Source organism: Triturus cristatus, chromosome 8, assembly GCF_964204655.1.
Source record: "Triturus cristatus chromosome 8, aTriCri1.1, whole genome shotgun sequence".
NCBI classification, from domain to species: Eukaryota; Metazoa; Chordata; class Amphibia; order Caudata; family Salamandridae; genus Triturus; species Triturus cristatus.
This window is the reverse complement of record NC_140591.1, coordinates 462,690,423-462,711,554: the sequence shown is the minus strand read 5'-3', so window position 1 is coordinate 462,711,554 and position 21,132 is coordinate 462,690,423. Positions and strand designations below refer to the sequence as shown.

The window sequence follows — 21,132 nt, the reverse complement described above, 5'->3', positions numbered from 1 at the left end:
ATTTGGGTCCCGATACAATAATCGGCTACGTGCTTTGGGACTACAGGTCCAGTGATATGGTGTACAGAGTTCACTCAGAGTCTTCAGGATACATGCCTGTACAGATGTAAGGAAAGAACATTAAAAAACAAAAAATACAGAAAGGGGGGGCGAAACTCAAGATTGTTTCCCCCACCGCCCCTACCCCTCCCCCCCAAGGCACCCCACGGGCAGGCACCACCACACAGGGAGCCTGGCGCTAGCCATCCTAATGGTCAGATAGTACACAAGCATCTACGCGGCAGTAGCCGATCCCCGGTGGCCTAGCTAGCAGTCCCCAGGAAAACGCCTCCTCCATGTGCAGGATATCTCTCCGCAGTGTCCCCCCCACCCCCCCCCCATCCACGCCAAGGCCTGTAACAAGCCTTCCCACTGTGACACAATAGGCGTCTTCCGGAGTCCCAATGTTTCCTCTCTCAGGAGAGCTATTCCCTCCGCTTTGGCCCACGCCTGGAGCAAACACCGCCACGCCTGTATGTGCGGCGGGTCTGGTGCCTTCCAACTTTTAGTGAGTAGTCGTTTAGCCACCACCAACCCCAAGTCGAGGAAGCGGGAGGTGACTTTCGTAGATGGTGTTCTGCGAAAGAGATGCAGCAGGTAAACGGGCCATTCAAATGGTATGGTGTGGCCCGTGCATGTATGCAGCGCCACGTGAATTGCCTCCCAGTAGGGCTGCAGCTTGTGGCAGCTCCACAGCATGTGTACTAACCCCACTCCCAACTCCGCGCAGTGAGGGCAGGCAGTGTCTGTGCGGTGGAAGTACCTATTGATTGTTTCGGGTGTAAAGTACGCCCTGTGAAGTATAAACAGCTGTATTTGGCGGAACCGCATATTTCTGGGTATGCGCGTTGGACTCTGTAGTAACCTGCCTCATTCCATGTCTGCTAGTGGCCGCGCTAGGTCTGCTTCCCATTTGCGGCGAAGAGGTTCCAGGCTAATTGCTGCATGTGTGCGTAGGGATGCTGCAAACCACCGAATTAAGTGCCTACCACGCCCCATAACATGGAGATACTGCATGGTGAGGTGTTGGCTCGGTTCCACCCTCATGTCCCCCCAGCTAGCGGTCAGTGTCGCAATCAGGAAGCGGTGTCTGAGGAATTGCCCAGGTGGTAGCCCAGCTTCGTCAACCAGGGTTTCATACGTCATGAGGTTGCCGTCGCATTATAGATCTCCCAGGGTCTGTATGTCTGCTTCGTGCCACTCTGCAAGCTCAGAAGATGTGTGCGCCCCCAGCCCACTGGGGGAGCCTTCCAGTGGTATGGCCGGCGCGTATGGGACCAGAGATCTGGTAAGGTATAAACTGCGGCGGTAGCATTTGTAGGCCACCACCATGAGGAGTGGCGTCGGCGGTGGGGTTTCGTGGCAGGGTGAAAAAGCTTGGTAATGTCAGTCAGAGAGAGGGGAGGTGTTGTGGACGCGGTGTCCTCGCGGCCTCTGTTTGCCAGCCAGCGGGCTATCCATTGTAACTGCGCCGCCAGATAATAATGTTCAAAGCATGGTGCAGCCAGGCCTCCCTGGTCGGTGGGCAAGTACAACTTGGGCAACGCTACCCAGTGACGCGCATTCCCCAGAGGAAATCCCGGAGCGACTGAGCGAGTGTAATGAAAAAGGCCGCCGGGTTGTACACTGGTAGGTTGGCAAAATAGTACAGGAGGCGGGGAAGGATCACCATCTTAGATAAAGCTACCCAACCAGTGACTGTTAGTGGGAGCGTGTTCCAGAATCGCATCTGGGACTTAATTGCTGTTACTGCCCTGCCCAGGTTGCCCTCAAGGAGGTCCGCCGGTTGGCGATATATCTGTACTCCTAGATATCGGAATATGTCCGCTTTCCACTGTACATGCGTGCCGTCCAGGGTATAGCCCGGGTTCTGGATGTCTCCACCAAACACATAAAGGCAGGACTTGGTGGCATTCACCCTAAGGCCAGAGAGAGCGGCGAAATTGCGCAGTATGCGCTCCAGTTGGGCCGGGATGTTACTCACATCTCTCACGAAGACCAAGAGGTTGTCCGCATACAGTGACACCTGATGTGTCACGTCCCCTAACGGGATACCATCGCCAAGTGTCCTGCGCAGCGTCGCAGCAAGGGGCTCAATCGCCAGTGCAAACAGGAGGGGCGAGAGCGGGCACCCCTGTAAAGGGCGTGCAATTTTGGCACCAGGGACTCCCGGGAGGCCTTATAATATTCAGTGGGGAGGCCATCCGGCCCCGGCGCCTTCCCAGAGGCCATGGAACCGATCGTCTCCCCGATTTCCTCCAAAGTGAGGGGGCCGTCAAGCGACTCCTGGTGGTCCTCGGGGACCGTGGGCAGACGGACAGTCTCGAGGAATCTATCCTGTTCGGGCCCAGAGCAGTGCCCCACGGATCGGTTCAGTTGCGCGTAATGGTCAGACATCACCTTGTGTATCTCACGTTGAGTGTATACTATGGACCCCTCAGGCATGCGTAGGGCCCCAATGGAGGCATGTGTGTTCTCCTGCAGAGCAGCCAAGCCTGAGTGCGGGCCGTGTGGGCTGAATAATTATGGCAACGCAGGCGCTCCATAAGGTCCGCGTGTTGCGCCCGAAGGCGCGCCAGGAGGGCTGAGTGATGACCTCCGCCCTCGCCTTCCTGTTCATACTTGAGCTATTGCGATTTGAGGCAAGTAAGCGACAACGCTAGGTGTTTGCGGCTATTCCACGTTGCACCAAGGCAGTGGCCTCTGATAGCTGTTTTATGAGCATCCCACTCCACCAGTGCGCTGCTCGCCGTCCCATCATTCCGTTCAAAGTATTCCAGGACAGCCGCCCCAGGGATGCACGGAATCCGGATCCTCCAGTGCGGCCGGTTGGAGGCGCCAGGTGGGGACAGGGGGGCGACCGGGGTCCCAGTTCAGCCGCAACCTCAGAGGGTTGTGGTCAGAATGCGTCCGCCCCAAATATTCTGCGTCCTCAATCAACGGGGTTAGTGTTTGTGAGCTCACTAGCCTGTCTAAGCGTACGTGGAGGTCGTGGACTGCGGAGTAATAAGAATAGATACAGTCAGTCAGTGCGATATCCAGTCTGTGAGGGCCTGCGCGTTCGAAACAGCCGTTGTGGTTCGGAGGGGTGGAAAGGACCTATCTAGGTGTATGTCCAGTACCGAGTTGAAATCCCCGCCCAACAGCCAGGGGAGCCCAGCATAGGGAGCCAACGAAGTAGACAACTGCGCCAAGTACGAGGGTTGGTCAGTGTTCGGGGCATAAATGGAGCCCAACCATATTTGTTGACCGTTAAGCGTACCGCGAGCAAGAGTGTACCTGCCTGCAGGGTCTATCACCATGTCAGTACAAATGAACGGGGTACCCACCCGCACCCAGATTAGCGTGCCCCGTGCGTGCGCTGAGTATGTGGTGCCATATAGTTGACCTCTCCAACGTTTGCGCAACTTGTTTAACTCCGGCTGCATCATATGGGTTTCCTGTAGGAGCGCAATAGCAGCGGAGTGTCTTTGAAGAAATGCGAAGATGGCATAGCGACGTGTGGGTGTGTACATGCCACGTATGTTCCAAGTGATTGTGTCAGTGCGCGCCATCCCGGGTGAGGTAATGCAATAAGGGCGCCGGAGCCAGGGCAGGCCCAGGCGACGCAGGGAACAAGGATAGACAGTATCATGTCGGTGTGCCGCAACAGAAAACGTAACTGATGAACAAAGAACGGTATAACATCTGGGGCAGACATTGCGCGGTGTCTGTCCAAACCTCTGTAACTATGAAGTGTTGTGAACTAGGTCAGTAGTGTGCCTATAGGGGTGCGCGCGTGCTAGCGCTGTCGTACTGTAGCCATCCTCCTTGCTCCTGCATGTGTTAGGTATCATCCGTGGGAGCACCGGTGACGCCGCTTGGGACCAACAGACTGCAAGTCAGGCCGACGGGCCAGGTAAATGTGTCTACCCGCGCGATCACCCCCCCCATCCCCACAGGGCGGTGTATGAGGCCTGACCAGTGTCCGACACACCACCGCTGTTTCCCCACCGCGTAGACCAGGCAGCGCCAACAGTGCAGAAGACCCATCTCTACACCCCACCATATCTAATACACAAAGTGAACAAACAATGATCTACTTGTGTGACCTGTCCTTGCGGATGACTAACACAATAACTTCAGTTCAGATAATATCATTGGCAGTTTGCAGAGTCACCACTGACAATCCAAAATCTTCTGAAACGATGGTGGAGGGCGAGGAGGAGCCGCTGGGTACCACGGCGGTGTGCACATGGGAGTCCAAACGGTCCTGGACGTGCGGGGAGCCGAGGGTGGTGACCGCTTCTAGGGCTTCCATTCTCTCCCTGCGCATGTTTTCTGGGCTTGGGGCGTTTGTCCCGGGTTGGGCGGTCTTCATTGTCGCAGCGCCGCCGGCGACGTTTTCGTTCTCCTGCCTGCCGAGGCGTCCCTCTCTTGAGTTCGGCGGCCTCACGCCCAACCACCGTCCCGACTCTTCGAGCCAGTCCCACGCCTCTTCTGGGGAGTCAAAGAAGTGGGTCCTTTCCTTAGTTACAACACGCAGGCGTGCTGGACACAGCAATGAGTAAGGCAGCTGACGTTTGACCGCTGTGTAGTTGCTCCTACGCTTCTGTACTTGAGCTGTGTAGTCGGGGAAGAACATAACTGGGTTGCCGCCCACCTTAAGGTCGTCCATCTTGGGGGTTTCACGGAGGACCACATCACGGTCTCTATAGTTGAGCAGCTTGAAGATGAACGGACGTGGTCTGGTTCCCGGCTGAGGTTTTTGCGCCGGGATGCGGTGGGCTCTCTCGACCACAAACTGCTGTGACAATGTCCCCTGAGGGAGGAGATCACGCAGCCAACGTTCCGTAAATAGCTCTGGGTGTCAACCTTCTTCACCCTCCGGCAGGCCCACCATGCGAACAGTACTGCGGCGGGAGCAGCCCTCCGCATCATCTGCTCTGTCCTCCAGTTCATGGACTCGATCCATTAGGTCTTGCAGCGTGGTAGGCTGGAGTTCCTGAATCGTGTGGCCTTCCGCGGTGACTTTTTCGGCCAGCTTACGATGGTCGGCATGTAGAAGGGTGAAATCCGAGGTGACCTTGTCTATCCTGATTTCCAGGGAGGTTCTGGTGTGCTCCAGCGCGTCACCTATCCTTTCCACTGCTGCAAGGACAGAGTCCATTTTGGCTGCTAGGGCCGTGGAGTCCGGCGCCCCTCCAGTGTTCAGATTCTGGGGATCCAGAGCGTTCCAGCGCAAGGTCCCCTGCTGCATCTTGGTTCTCATTCGGCCCATCACTAGCTGCTGCGCTGTTGGCTGTGAGGCAGACTGCCAACAAGGGGGTTACTGACGGGATAGGCCGCCCCCGCGGCAGCTGCACGCGGATATGGTTCGGTGAGGCAAAACGTATCGGCTGCACTCCGTGAACTATAACCAGGACTCGGATGCTGACCCGTGGAGGCCGTGGGTGGACTTCTGCCCAAGTTGGCCAGCGATGGGGTGGCGGTGGTCCCACCAGTTATTGAGCCGGAATGCGGGGCCGCCAGCTATATATCAATTCAGGTGGTTTGTAGGTCCCCGTGGGTTACTGCTTGCGCAGGTGGTTGCCTCGCTAGTATCAGAGCCTCAGGCGTGCAAACTGTGGGGTTTGCCTACAACTGCATTCCTCTAGAACACCCACCATCCACTACAAGGGGGTTTCGCGAAGGGCGCCCCTGCGCAAGCAGCAAATGCCAATCAGCGTCCTCCTGTGGGTGATGTGCTCCCAGGGCGGCCACCCCTGTCCTTCGTCCAGGCTCCAATCGGTGCAGGCGTGGCCCCCGTGGATGACAGGCGCCGGATCACAGCAGGGTGGCCCCAGTGATGGCCCCAAGTGAACGCTCCGGGGACCTGGCTCCCCCCTGCACTCGCCTAGATACACCACTGTTGGCGTTACAGTCTGACGCGGGTGTCCTACCTCTGCACAGGCCTCACCAGGAATGCCGGTGTTTGCGCCCAACCACCACAGCCGTGTCACCTCAGGGCTGCACGTGCACCATGGGCTTGGTAGCGCACAAGGGACTCCCCCAGCACCTTCAGAGCTCTGGGAGGCTACTCATGGGCAGTACTTCAGTATCCTCCAGCACCTGTGCCACGCAGCGAGGCCGGGCAGGCAGAGCCCCAGCAAGCCACCACCGTCGGCAGGACCCCGACCTCCGGTCCGTATCTTCACCGAGGGGGCCCGTCGGATGCAGCGCCTCTACCACCTGGGTTCACCCAGGGCAGTGCAGGGTTCGCACAGGAAAACACTCCGCCCCCACAGGGAGGGGGGGGGGCAGCGCGGTCCGATGCCTACCGCCGATCTCGTTGCCCCCGCCGTATAGCCCACTTGGCTCCGCCGGGGATCAAAGCGCTCCGCCGCCGCTGACTACTGCATACAGGCGCAGGCGGCCATTTTGAGATGCGGGGGCGCCGCGCGCGGACCGACAGCAAACAGGGCCGCGCGGCTGTCACCGTCCCAGCCTCAGCATCGGCAGCCCAGAAGGTACGGAACACAGCCCACTGGGTGCGGGAGCGCCTCCGCCACCGGTCGTCGATTATCAGGTGCGTGGATGGTGGAGATGACAGGAGAAATAACCAGGAGTGGGGGATTAGAGATACGAGCTTCACGGACCTGCGTCCGCCATGTCGGCTGGCTAGCCACGCCCGAAGATCTGTCACGTGTCATTAGGGATTAGTCTTTTTTCACACTTGCTCATGCTAAGAGCGCAAAACTAGTTTTGTTTGCGGCTCTGGCTTCTCACCTGTGGTGTAAGATATTCTGTGCTTCTCTTCCTTCTTTATTCCAATGATTTTTGAGTTTCTCAGAGGGTTATGGAATGGATGCCACACATTTGACTTTGCTGGTTATGTGTGTCCACAGATTATGACTGGTGCATTGATATTTTAAGTACATATAGCCCTACTGCCTCCTTCATTCGTTCGACATGGAGAAACGTAATAGCAAAATGACAGCTTTTGTCGGCAGACATATTTTCTACTGTGTGATGGGATATAATTGCAGAATAATCAGTGCACCAATTGCAAGGGTGAACAACAGGTCAGATACAATCAAACTACAATGGATTCATATATCTTTCAGCAAAGTTCTCAAAATGGCCTTCTGCCAAAGACTTTTGTTGTTCTGAAGCACTTTGAGCCAATATATCATTACTTATGGAGCATACTTCACAAGCACACTTACAGTATTGCACTAAACCCATGTTCATAACTTATGATATTATGGAATATGTGCAATCAGAGGGCTTTTCTTTGCACCACTATGGCTCATAAGACAAACGTACTCATGTTTCCACTTCAGTAACACTGGCAGGTGAATGGTACATGAAATTTTTGAAAAGTAAAAAACCTACTACTATAACAGCGCTTAAGAACTTCCATGTCTGTGTAGACACAAATTTCTATTGCTCCGATACTACAGTTTATTTGCCATGCACTTTATCAAGGAGCATTTTGCGTAAGGAAACACATAATGACATAATCAAAGCATGCAAACTATTGTAGAAGGCTGGCCGATTAAGTGTTAATGGCAGGTAAAGATAGTTTAGTAAAAATGAGGGGAAAAAATGTCATACTCACTTGTATATTCCATTCTTTTCATCCTCAATCGCAGAGGCTCCGCATTTCAATGCACACAAATAGTGATAGGACTTCTTGCAACTGGAAACATCACAGCCTACTGTAGCTCCCGACTGTTTACACAAATTACATCTCTGAAAATTACACAAAGATATGGATCAATAAGAGGTGTATGCGCTCTGTATGCCACCTAGTTGCCACAGTCCTTTAAACAGATTGTCTTGAATTATATTGCATTGCATTGTGGCATTTCAATAATGTTTTCCAACCTCTTGCCAAGGCTCCAAAGCGTTCATCAACAGGTCAAGTAGGTATTTACTCAATCATCCAGTATATAAATAAGGTGTTGGCTGAAACATCATTTATTATTGTGCAGTTTTGGTGCTCTGTATGAGGCCCAGAATGTGTGCTCTAGACTTGGCATGGCAGAAGAATTCCATAATTATGACAAATTTCCAAAATGAATTCCATAATTATGACAAATTTCCAAAATCACAAACACATGATGACAAATATAAATTTTCGATAAATGTCACGAGGACGAAATTAATTTTCTATGAAAATAGAATGTTTTCATTGAAAAGGAATGCCGCGCCCCAGTATTGAATCGTGGGACTGGAAAAAACTTGGTAGCAGTGAAGAGGAAGACTGAAAGGAAGAAAGAACAAGAGGGTGAAATGAAGGTAAGAAGGGAAAACGTGGTGGAAATTGATGACTGAAATGGTAAGGATGAGCAGGGGGTCACTAGATTGGAATTTAAACACACAAGGATGAAGCCAGAAGTGGAGCGTCATAAGGGGGCTCAATTGGAAAGGGGAGGAGGAAAGGATTTGAAGGGGCTGTCAGGGAACCCTGCCACCCCTCTCCAAAAGTAGGAAAAAACAAACAAGTGTTAGACTTAAAGGGGGAGAAACCCCCCCTTAAACAAAAAAACCCACAAAACTAATCTGAAGAAAAAAAAATCTTCAACACGTGTTTTACAGGGTTGGCTTATTAACCTGCTGAATGCCATTGTTGAAGAAAAATGTGTCAGAAATTGTTTGACAAAAAACATTCATCACCATTGTCTTTAGATTGGTTTTCCGTTAAGAATACATACAAGTGTCTTTAGATTGGTTTTCGTTAAGAATACATACAAGTCACAGCATCTTACTCTTGAAGCAGAATGCCAAGAAACAATGAGTGATAGCTTTGAAGGCAGTATACACAAACTAGAATTAATTGTGGTCAGCTGTGTGAGTTTGAGAGGCTCCAAGTCTCATTGGCATTCTGATGCTGTGGATCATTATTCTCTGTGAAAGTTTCACCAGGCTTGAATTTCTGGACAGCACAGAGCTGCCCGATATATTTTTTGGGGTTGGAGAAAATGAAAATCTAAATATATACATACCAGCAGCTCTCATCGCAATGACTGTCCATGCAGCTTCTACAAGGATCTGGAGTCCAGCAGCTTTTCTACAGAATCCTACTTCCTCTCTAACAAATGTTGTTATATAAAAAAAATACAATTTACAGAGAGGATCCCTCTATAGTTTCTCAAGCAGTGTCAACTGAATTTCCAAATGTATGCAGATCACACCCAAGTCCATTTCCAGCTGGTTATCACACCTGAGAACCATAATAATACCTTCTGCTTGACCATGTACTCTACAACTTCACTGAATGAAGGACATCGTCCTCTGCATGAATGGAGCTAAAGATGAAATTTTAGTAATCGGCGAAAACAAACCCATCTGACTACCCTTTGTCTAGCCACAGCCTTGGAACTACAAAATCAAGCCTTCTCAAAGTAAAGAACCTGAGGGTACTTTTTGACTTGTGAGCCGCTACTCAGATCAACATAGTTTAAAGCTTTAAACCTGCAGCACCTCAAATAATCCCACTATTCCATACCGAGCCAATGAGATCCCTTGTTGTAGATTACTCTATCATCATCTACATTGGTCACCAGAAAGAAACTCATCACCATGCTACAATGTCTCCAGAGTGAAACAGAATATGTTTAAACCAATCCACATAAAACCATATTACATCTGCCCTTAAGACACTCCACTGGCTCCCAATAACACTATATCAGATATCAAGTTTAAGGTTTTCTGCCCCAATCAGAATGCCCACCAGGGCAAATGCCCAGAATGCTTACAGAACTGCCACCTTACTAAGCGTCACACAGAAATATATCATCAGTGTTTGGCATTGCAGGGTTCCACCAATCAGGAGCCCCTGCGCTGTCTTGTGAGTCCAAACCACAGATCCAGTAAGACATGGATGCGAGAAGAGTGGAGACACCCGAAACACCAAGGAGCCCCACTCGAAGCCCGAAAGAACATGGAGGTCTGAGCGACAAGGAATCTCAGGATAAGCGTCTATGTTAACATCACCGTTAACACTTAAGCCCGAATTGAGCCGGTCACATGTCTTTTCCTGAGCCTCAGCTTCCTCTCACAAGGTGCAGCCAGCCAGATGGCCCATAGGAGCTCGGCAGGGGCAACAGATATCAGCCTCGCTCCTCCATCATACTTCCTCCCAATCTTACCCTCTGCTGCATGCCTACACCTAAACCACAGCTACTCTGTTTGCAGGAGACCCACTTAACAATCCAATAAACTGAATAGCCTAGGCTACAAGAAACTCGCCAGATCTGGTTGTAATGTGCAATAGCGGGGCTTGCTTCATTAGCAAGAGGTAAAGACGGGAATGTGCACAATGTCAAAGTCGATAAATCAGGCAAGTGGATCCTTGCTCCAAACTGGGAAGGATACATTTCCATTCTCCATTCACCCTTTGTATCCTATATGCTCCGAATAAAGATGACCTCCTCAAAATTATTTCCTGTTATTAGATCTGAGCCAATGGTGCAGCCCAATCTTTATTTGTGGGTACTTTAATTTGACACTCAAACCTGGCTTTGACTCAACATCTTTGCTGCAGTGAACAGATCATCGCATGAACATGAAGAAGTTGCGGTCTCCACTAAAACAAGTTATTGATTCACCTGCCCTCTCTGATGTTTGGTGGATTTGCCAGGGACTAGTGCGGGGATTTACATTTCATTCAGCCTCATATCACATGTTTTCCAGTAAAGACATTTTTCTTGCTACCAGCATTATAGCCCCAGCCCTTGCTATAAAACTGAATCCGCTGATCGTCTCAGACCATAATGCCATACCAGTGTATATTAAATCTAGTCACATCCCTATTGCAGTACCAGGTCATGGATGTTACTGGATGCCTTGTATACGGCCTCATGTCAGATTGGTTGAGGGGATTTATTAGCTTTAACAAGAGCTGTCCCCCTCAACGGTTGTATAGGATGCATTGAAAGCCATGTTCCGAGGTCAGACTCTTTGCTATGTTGTACAGCGAGATAAAGCAGAGAAAACATTGGAGGCTCAACTTCGTACTAATCTACTTCAATTAGCAGTTGAATACCTCTATTGAAACGGAAGTCAGAAACAGTCCGGATAACATTCAAACAGCTTACTACCACCCATGGTAGTTAAACAAATGATGTGGGATAGGGCCTACTGCAAATGGCAGACTAAACAAGTCTGCTGCTTTAAAAACAGTTTAGAAATAAGACATTTGTTATTATTTCAGCTTAGAGACAGACATAGCAGGAACTCAATTTCACGCATTCAAAATGTGTCTGGCCAGATAATGACAGGTACTGCGATCACTCGTCGGCTTTTCAGAAATTGTATTCAACTTTATATCAAAAGGATTGCTCTCTCTCACAAGAATTGATCGATGGCCATCTGCATGTGGTGAGCTTACCTCAATCAACAGCCTTCCAGCGTGATGTCTTGGATGTGCCAGTTACTTTGAGCGAGATTAGTAAAGTCATTTTCAGCTTACTTCTCGTAAAGCGTTGGGACCAGAGTCTATTCCAACTGAATTTTATAAAGTATTTTCAGAAATTATTGTTCCTATTTTTGATGAGTTTGTTAATCATCCTTTTTCATGCTCGGTACCAGCATACTGGGGGAGACTTATATTGCAGTGTAAAAAAAAAAAAAGAGAGAGACAGACCCTCAATTGTGGTATGTATTGGCTTCAATCCAACACAGGTCACAACCTTTCATATTAATTTAGCCATCTTAGCTTGGGAGGCTGTGATAGATCTTCAGGAGTCCACCAGGATGATTCAGTTGGATGCGGAAAAAGCATTTGACAGGGTCTACTATGGCTTTTTGTGGTCTGTCATGGCACGTATGGGTCTTGGTACTCATTTAAATAACCTGTATCAAGTCCCTGTATATCTCATTGATGGAATGGGTAGCTTGTATGGGTAGTCTTCCAGACAGGATTGTGATTAATCGAGGGACCAGAAAGGGCAGCTCTCTCTTTCCAATACTTTTATCACTTTATTGGAAGCCATATTTTCAAGTATTAAAGTCCTTAAATACAATACCCTCAATGCGGCTCAATGCATTCAATGCTAAATTTCTTGTGTATGCGGATGATACTGCCATTTTAATAATCATCTACGCTGATATTGTCTCTACTATCAAATGTGCTGCCTGCCAGTTTGGCGAGTTTTATGGTTATAAGCTAAAGATTGAGAAAACCCAGATTATTGCAAATCTATTCCCAGAAGTCCCAGATCCTCGCTATCTTAGATCTGCTACCTACCTAGGGGTCTGAAAGGATATTCATCAGTCTTAATTAGGTTGTGTTATAGCTTGAATTGCTGGCATCCCTGCAGAAATAGGATAGACTTCACTTGGGTCTAATCAGGAGATGCAGTTTAAATAAAATGGTTATTTTGCCACATTTTCTTCATTTGTTTAGATCAATCCTGCTTTACCTTCCAAAGCTTTTCTTTAAAAAGGTTGAGTCAAGCTGGGAGAAATTAATTTGGCAGTATAAAAAAAACCTTGATGTGTCATTAGCTATTTACAACTTACCCTCGAATGGGTGGGTGGCTTGGCACTTCCTTCACTTTGGCTTCACTTTTTCTTTCCTCCTTTGTTCTTAGACTTTCTGCCATTATGGCCTTATGCAAATGGTGGTTGGTGGATCTGTTTCCAGACTGTCATATCTTGTGTCGCATGCTGACTCGCATCCAAGGTCTGATTGACATCGTTTTTTGTTTTTTATAAACACAACAGATTGAAAACACTCACTGTTTTTGATAAAACCTGGCTAGTCATTAGAGCCTGGTGCAATATCTCGAGGTTTAATCAATATACTTCCCTAGGGTGCATTCCTTACATGCAGGTGCTTGAAAACAATAACTATATACGGTCCTGGAGGCATATAGGACTTGAACAGGTTGGTCAGTTCTACCGCGATGGCATCCGCAGGTCGTGGCTTGCTTAGGTTGGACTTCTTAAGGTATTTAATGCTGAAGAACTTTCTCAAGCATTTTTCTGCCAATTAGGTTCTTTGGCGCATACATTGTTTCTTGATCGTTTCTGATGTATTCCTAAATGAGGTTCAATAGTTTTTTTATTTTTATGAAATCCTTCTGAGTAATAGGCAATGTTAACATCATTTTGAGTACTTGGAGAACAAGTGGTGTATGAATCTGGGCCTCCCTGTGTCTCTCTTGAGGATATTAGGCTTAGTAATATGCTCGCTCAATACACTCTTAATGTATCTCGTTTGAAAGCTCAATTATTGAAGGGTCTAAATGATCTGTATCACACAAGCAGCCTGTTTAGAAGACTTCTTATTGCTTTGGATGTAACGGGCCAGGAGCTGATACAGCTCATGTTTTCGCTACATGTCCAAGCCTATTACCATTTCGGAGTGCCATATTTATTCAACTCAATCTGCCGCAGATGGCTACAAAGCGTACCGCCTGATTATAAAGCATGCAGGCAGGAATGTATCCTTTTTGCGGCCTGAAATTACAATTATTTACAATAACCCTAGCAGATGCAAACTGATGAAAATATGGGCACCAGCTAGGGAACGACTCTCCTTTGTTATTCTTAGCTACTCCCGTGAGATATGTTCAAAATTACCTGGTATATTATGGCTACTTTATTTTTCAATAGAGGTATGACAAATTAAAGTTTATGGTTTGTAACTTATTCTGAATAAGCATATGTTGGCTATGTATGTGATACTTTTGTTTGATACTTTCCCAATTGAAACAAAACCTTAGAAAAATCAGAATGGCACAGCTCACCTGTACTCTGGAAAAAGTAGGACACATCCCTTTATTGGCCTCATCCTCTGCAGCATGCTGTGGATTGGCCTGAATACATACCCTCAACATATCACAACTATCCCAGTATGATGGATACATTTGGAGATTGTACGTCACAAGACTGAGGACATAAATATCGACCTACACAAATATCACTCCATCATATCGTTTACCAAACAAAAATTAAGGAAAACATACATATTGAAATGCAGATTCACTGTTACTGGAATCCCAAATCTACTTTTGTTAGTGGTGTAGGACAAGTCGATATTGTGGAGTTAATAACAGTGCAGGTCAATATTAAAAACTCTATCTTGGGGGGAGGAGCCAAGATGGCGACCGGAGCAGACGCTTGAGCGCCCGGCTCCGTCGGCCCTTGGCCCCGGACTATTATCCTGATTCCTATCCTTGCCGATTCTCGAGGTGAAACGTGTACGACGACGCGCTGTCCACGCCGCCACTTCCCCGAAGTCTCAGCCCGCCCTGATGCCGGAGTTTTTGGTGCTTTTGTTCTCCGCCCTGGACCCCTGCTCTATTGTGGCCTTTGCCGGCCCCCAGGAAGCTCCGCAGACCCGCTAGCGCAAATCCGAGCCCCGCGGTCCCGACCTCACCTAACATATCACGGACTGTCGCCAGATGAGCCTGGGGAGGGACGGCCAGACACCTCCTGCACCCTGCGCCTGAAGGGCGGGGCTGTAAGGTAAGCCCCGGTGAGGCGGGTCTCCTGCCCCGATCTGTGGACCGCGCTGTGGGAGGCTGCCGACCCCCTTCTTCTATTGCCTAGTCGGCTGCAAAGTGAACCCGAGGGAAGGGAGGCGACTGTTGGCTTTCCCGGTTGCGGCGCAGACCTGAGGGGAACTGACTCCTTGCTACGACCCCCCCCCCTGGCCATTGTACCGTCCGGCGGTAAAACATGGTGTTGTTTGCTTGCTCGCGGCTGGGGGGTGATACTCCGGTCTTGCCCGCTGCCCGCTTCGCCCTCCCTCCACCAGACACCAGCTCCACGGTGCCGTCCCGGATTGTTGCCGATGTGGGGGTGCAGCTTCCGCTGACATGCGGCTCCGTACTGGCCGTCCTGTGGGACTTTCGTTTACAAATGTTTGCTCGCTTCCAGGCGCTAAGTGAGCAGTTGGACTCCCTGGTGTCGGCTGCGGGCCGTGAGCGCTCCGTCTGTCATCAACACGGCGTGGGTCTGCCAGTGCTTTTGTCCTCTTGCGGGGACGCAACGGCTGTGGGTGATCGTGCTACACTGGTGCCTGCATCTGGCTTTCCCGGCACCCAGGATCAATTGCTCTCCAGCTTAACAGCGGATACTTTGTTTCCCCGTTCATTGCTGCCTGCTTCATTGTTGCCTGCCTCACCGCGTCTGCAAGAGTATCCAGCTGAGCAACACTTAACATCCTCGAGGAATCGTTCACGGTGGCCTATTGCTTCTTTTCTGTGGAACTCCTGTACTCTACATGCCATGTCTGGACTTTATGTGGTGCACAAAGGGACCTCTACAGATGGTCGGCGGCCATTTTGGGATTCTACTTCACCATCTTCTCCCAAACGGCCATATTGTCTTTGTCTGCACGGGATGCGGGGCCTTCATGTAGGGGCTGGCTTAATCTCAAGCCCGCGATCGGGCCAGGGCTAGACTGATTAATATCGCCATGGTTTCACGGAGGGGCTGGACTGGGACTGGAACTGTATGTGTACTTTGTGCGCATTCGTCGCGATTTGTCTTCCTTCATCTAAATTGTTGTGACAAATCATTTTCACACGACCGCTTTTGGGGTAGTGGGTTCTCTGTGTATGGAAGCCAAAGATGGCCGATGGTTTAGGGCGCTCTGATGATACGTAGGCTCCTCCCCACCTTCTTCTTTTTGGGAGTTTAGATTAGAATAGTCCTATTCTTTTCTCACCCCCTTTAATATAGGTGTATTGTTTTCTTATCTTTCTTTACTTTATTCTTATTCTCTTTCTTGTCTATATTTCGGGTTTATTGGGCGACAGGCACTATGCTGGGGGGGGGGAAGGCCGTAGCCTCCGCATTGGTGTAGGGTGGGGGGGTAACTTACTGTTTCTAATTAGTTCTATGGGCCTTTTTTCTCATTATGTTTCTGCGCTATACTTGTTTCGATTCTGGGTCCGGGTGGGGGGTTGACTGAGTGGGGGCGGCACTGGAGGGGTACGTAATTGCTCATGTGACTATCCTGTTATATAACTGCATTGCCTCACTGCCTGCGATTTTACTTCCATTGCTGTTTTAATGATGCTGCTGCTCTCCCGTGTGGTGAAGATATCGTGCGGACTCGAATCTCCTTGGTTCTTATTCTTCACTGACTATTTCCCTGATAAACTTATTTTGAAAACTTTAAAATTAACCTTCACTTCTCCTTTCCCTGGGGTCAAGGATCTCTCCAGTGTATATTTCATAAATCGTTGCTAACCTTGACCGTTGAAGCACAGGGGCCGTAATGTTTGTATCAGTGCTTAACCGTATCGTGGCCGGCCTGAAGGTTGTAGGCCCGTATTTGTTCTTTTAATATGCACGAATAAAGGTTTAAAAAAAACAAAAAACAAAAAACAAAAAAAAAAAAAACTCTATCTTGTGACTCCCCATCTATTTGGAATCTTTCATATATTTGTATTGGGTCATGCTCAGGGGACGATTTCTCTACCCAGATCCACCTCCCTTCTCCCAATACAAGAATTCACTTCTCTCTCAGTGGCAAAGGCTTTATGTACCCGATATTGCTTTATTTTTTTATTTTTTTTATTTTTTTAAAACTCTGTTTATTGAACGTAAATAAACTGTGGTCACAGCATATATTTCTGTATTACATAGACTCCATTTGCATCCAGTTAACACGTACCTGTACCTGTTGCACATGATATTGCTTTATTTAAGAGTAGTTGGAGGCTAAGTGTTCCAAAGAAGGACACCTTTCTATAACCTTGTTTGTTTGGGATAACAATGTTAAGAGTATGGATAGTGAAGTCCTATTAAGGTCTTGGGTGTGTTGTAATGAAAGGGATATATTTGCACTTATTTGAATCTAGATGGATAGTTTCACTATCGAGGTGGCTCTGATATCATTAAATGAATACTACATTTTAAGTCAACAGGAAGGAAAACTCAATGTCTTTTGTTGTTTAAAATCTGTTTCACAATTATCTCACAGCAACTACTGTGAAGGGGATAGGGGAAAATACCTTACATGTGAGCTTTTGTGGAAGTAATGTAATTTCTTTAAGTGGAATACAAATGCATTCTTGCTCGATGCAGTTTACCCCACTGGAGCATTTCAACTCATTTATGAGCACTTTTAATTGGCAGTGAAATTGATTTATGTTGCTTAGGATCAGCTAGACACCTGAATATGTGGGCCTGGATTTGGTAGAATATGGAACTATGGGGGTGAGGGGTGGGGGTCGGCGTGGGAATGAGTAGAAATTTAAAAAGCAAGCAAGAAAGATTGTTTTTGAGCAGTTCATGTGCTTAGCTAATATATCTTCAATTTGCTCCATCTGTGAAAAGCAACAAAGTTGTGAGCAAATCTGGGAAGATGGGTTTATACAATATTTATATAACCTATTTATATTAAACTCTTCCACTGTTTAGCATATTAACTTATAGACTGGGTCATAGAGCCGATGGATCAATGGAGTTTACTCATTCTGTGTCTATGGGAAAATGTGTTAGTACATATTAGTCACAGTTCTTAATGTATAATGTTAAATGTAAAGCCTACTACATTTATGAATTTCTTTTGTTTTTTCAAGTAAACAAGAGATGGTATCACTGAGCACCTCAAATATTTTTTAAAGTGCAATTTTAGATGCAGTCTGTATTTTCTTTAAACAATGCAGCAGTCTAACTTTTGTGAGCCTATATATATATATACACATTACAGAAGCTATGAGAAACCTTTTGGGTGTCACTATGTTTTTATAATTACCACTTGTATAGCAGATGTCACTCCATATGTCGGCTAGTAATAAGACACTGCCCTTGGCACTCTCAGCAATAGCCTCAAAAATTAACAATGTGTGGACTGCATGTATTAGCAAGAAATTAAATAGATAACTACAAAATAAAAATTCACATACAAAACGTTTTGGGTTGAGACATAAATCCTACGTTTAATTCAGAGGTCGAAATTGAAAACGAAGGAGGTTGGATACAATCAAGGGAAAGCAACCAATATCCACGAAGAATCTGTACGACATAGCAGATACCAAATTCTGCAAATATTGTTGTGGTAAAGCAGAATAGCTGTGAGATTCTTAACAATATGGTAATTAAGTGGAAAGCCACTGAGTAACAGCCTGAGTGCGTTATGGGTTAACTCTTCTGTCCATTTCAGTTTATTTGAAACAACAAACATTAGAGTTCCTCTGTATTAAGTGGGAAGAGATCACACCATTAGCACTAATACCTTCATTAATCAGCCACTTCTTACTGGGCAGACCTTAAAATAAGAAAAAGGTAGATTGCATTTCAAAAGATCAACACAAGACTAGAATCAAATAAATGTTAAAATGGAAAAAAACAGCAGACTATAAATTCTCTGTGGTTTGATCAACAGGTCCATATTTATTAAGATGGTTTGGACAAGAATAGGCATGCAAAGTATAAAACCAGATGCTTTCGGTATGATTAGGTTATTCCACCCCTCAATCTTTCCAGACCCTAAAGAAATGTCAAGCAATTTTATTAGACGAAACATGGAAGCATGGATAAAAATACGGATTGCTCCTTTGTATACTAACCTCTATCAGTTTGGGGTAACTGTACACCATGGAATGGTTCTGTACCATAGCCAATACTCAAAGGAGAAGATAGTATCAATACAAAGGCAGGAGGAGGAGGACAAAGTATAAATCCCAAAAATGATAGAACAGGGGAATGGAATTCTTATCACCCAAATTACAGGGCATAATGTTTGGGGTTAAGAATAACAGTGTTGGGGGAGGAGCCTAGCGCGCAACCAAGATGGCCGCGTAGGTGCGAAGCTCCCGAGGACCTCCGCGACCTCCTGCATTAATCCTGACTATATCCTGTCCTAGATGAGGGGACTGTGTTCGTGAGCCCGAGCTGAGGTGACACCCGTTTTCCGTTTCCGAATCGGACCTCGGACACCGGCGGGAGCACCGATTGTGGTTTGCGGCCTTCTCCACGCCGGCCCCCCGGATTGGAGTTGTGGGGCGATCCGGAGACAAAGTGAACAACAGCGGCGGGCAAGGCTGGGCGACTCGCGTACCCCGCACTTTCACTTTCGCTTTTGCGCCCTCCTTGCTGACAGGCGAGGTAGGGTTGCGGGGCGGTGTGCGGTGGTGTGGCCTTGTCCGGGTGCCCAGCCGACCCGCCGGCTGTGATTCGTCCTGCGGAACTGTGGTCGCCCCCCCCCCGGAGCCCGTGAACTGGTTTGTCGGCCCTTTCGAGGAGATTGGCACGGTTTGGGGACTGCAGCCATGTCCACAAAGCAAGATGGCGACCGGGCAAAGGTGAAATCGACCCGCCGTGGCACGGCCCATCAGTCCAACAACATGGACCGCTACACCCTCCAGAAGGGATCTCCAGAGGCGCCGCGTACGTCCCCTGCGGGCCCGACTGATGCTCCTGCTCTGCCCGCGGATCTGACCCTCCGAGACGTCATGGGCGCCATCGCCGAGATGAAGGCCTCGGTGGACCAGCGCTTTGACACTCTGGCGCAGAAGATAGACTCGGTCCTCGTGGATGTGGGCCTGGTGAGGGCCGATTTGTCCAAAACGAATGACCGGGTCGATTCTTTGGCCCACACTACCTCGGGCCTCACAACGGACGTGGCGGCCCTCCAAAAGGAGGTGCGCCGGCTTGGCCAGGCGAGCGCCCTGATGGATCGTCGACTGGAGGATTCCGAGGGTCGGGCCCGGAGGAACAATGTCCGCATTATCGGGGTGCCGGAGGGACGAGAGGAGGAGGCGGCAGATCTGTTTCTGGAGGACCTGATTCTCACCCATCTCCGGCCCCGGGGGCTGAGTAAACTCTTTGTGGTGGAACGTGCCCACAGGGTCCCTGGAGGAAGACCTAAGGCCGGAGCCCCGCCGAGGCCTCTCATTGCCCGGATTTTCAACTTTCGGGACAGAGACGCTATCCTGCAGACTTCTAGGCTACAAGGACCGGTCAGACTCGACAACATGGACGTAAATTTCTACCCTGATTTTACTCCGGCGGTCCAAAAGCAGAGACTGAGTTTTCTCGGAGTCAAACGTCGCCTACGGGACCTGAACCTTAAGTACGCAATGCTTTTTCCAGCTAAGCTGAGGGTAGAGGTGGATGGCCGCACGCACTTTTTTGATCGTCCCGAGGCGGCCGGGGACTGGTTGGACACTTTGCCAGGGGATCGGGGCCGGGGGGGTGGGGGGGGTGCGGTTGGCGGGGAGGGCTCGCCGGATCAGGACTGAGGGACAAATAGTAGGCCTTGACCTGGACAACATTATTGTCACCATTGACTGCTCGTGTATGTTCCCCTCCTGTGGAGGTCGTACGGGGTCTCTTGGGGGCTTTCCCTCCCCCTTTGGGGGACTAGTTAGTTTTTTCATCTATGGGGCGACAGGCACACTGCACTTTGGGGGGGCTGTCTGGGCTCATGCAGGGGTGCAGGGAGGGGGGAGTTCTGTTGGGATGGGTGGGTTGGGGTGGGGTGTTGTTCGTTTTTACCGCAAGGCAAACCCTTTACTGTATTGGTGTTTTTGAGGTGCTCTTGGGGGGACAAATGATGGCTTCTGTATGTGATGGGGGGTAGGGATTTGACTCTGTTGTCGTGGAACGTTAACGGACTGGGGGATAGGATTAAGCGAGGTGTGGTCCTGCAGTATCTGAAACAAATTTCGCCAGATGTGGTCTTTCTGCAAGAGACACACCTTATTGGTAATTCCTTTTATGCCATGAATCGGCGGGGCTATCGCTTGGTGGCCCACTCGGGCTTCACGTCGGGCTCGCGGGGGGTGGGCATCATGGTTAAGAACTCGCTCCCGCTGGAAATAGATGAGGTGCGCCATGATGAGAGGGGATGCTACACTGTCTTGGTGGGGAGAATGGAGGGCAAAGTAGTCGTTTTTGTATCAGTGTACGTCCCACCGGGGTTACAATCTACCACTTTTGCGGACCTGGGGCGCCTCCTCCTTGACCTCCCGGGGGGGCTTCTGGTGGTTGGGGGGACTTCAATGCGGTGGCTTCTGGGACTATGGATCGTTACCCCCCTAGGGACCTCCCCCGGGCACAGGCGTGGCTGCCCGGCCTCTTAGATACATTGGGATTGGTAGACTGCTGGCGACTGAAGCATCCCGCGCAGCTGCAGTACACCTTCCATTCGGG

At 49.0% G+C, this 21,132-nt stretch overlaps 1 protein-coding gene across 5 annotated transcripts in view; it reads right to left on the bottom strand.

Annotated features, from left to right (window-relative positions):
* PHF11 (PHD finger protein 11) overlaps nucleotides 1–21,132 on the bottom strand; it is a 438,587-nt gene that overhangs the window by 353,414 nt on the left and 64,041 nt on the right. For all 5 annotated transcript variants that reach the window (XM_085621915.1, XM_085621916.1, XM_085621912.1 and 2 more), the window contains exon 3: nucleotides 7,622–7,755. In XM_085621915.1, coding sequence (XP_085478041.1) covers nucleotides 7,622–7,755 — 134 coding nt within the window. The remainder of the gene's footprint in view (nucleotides 1–7,621; nucleotides 7,756–21,132) is intronic.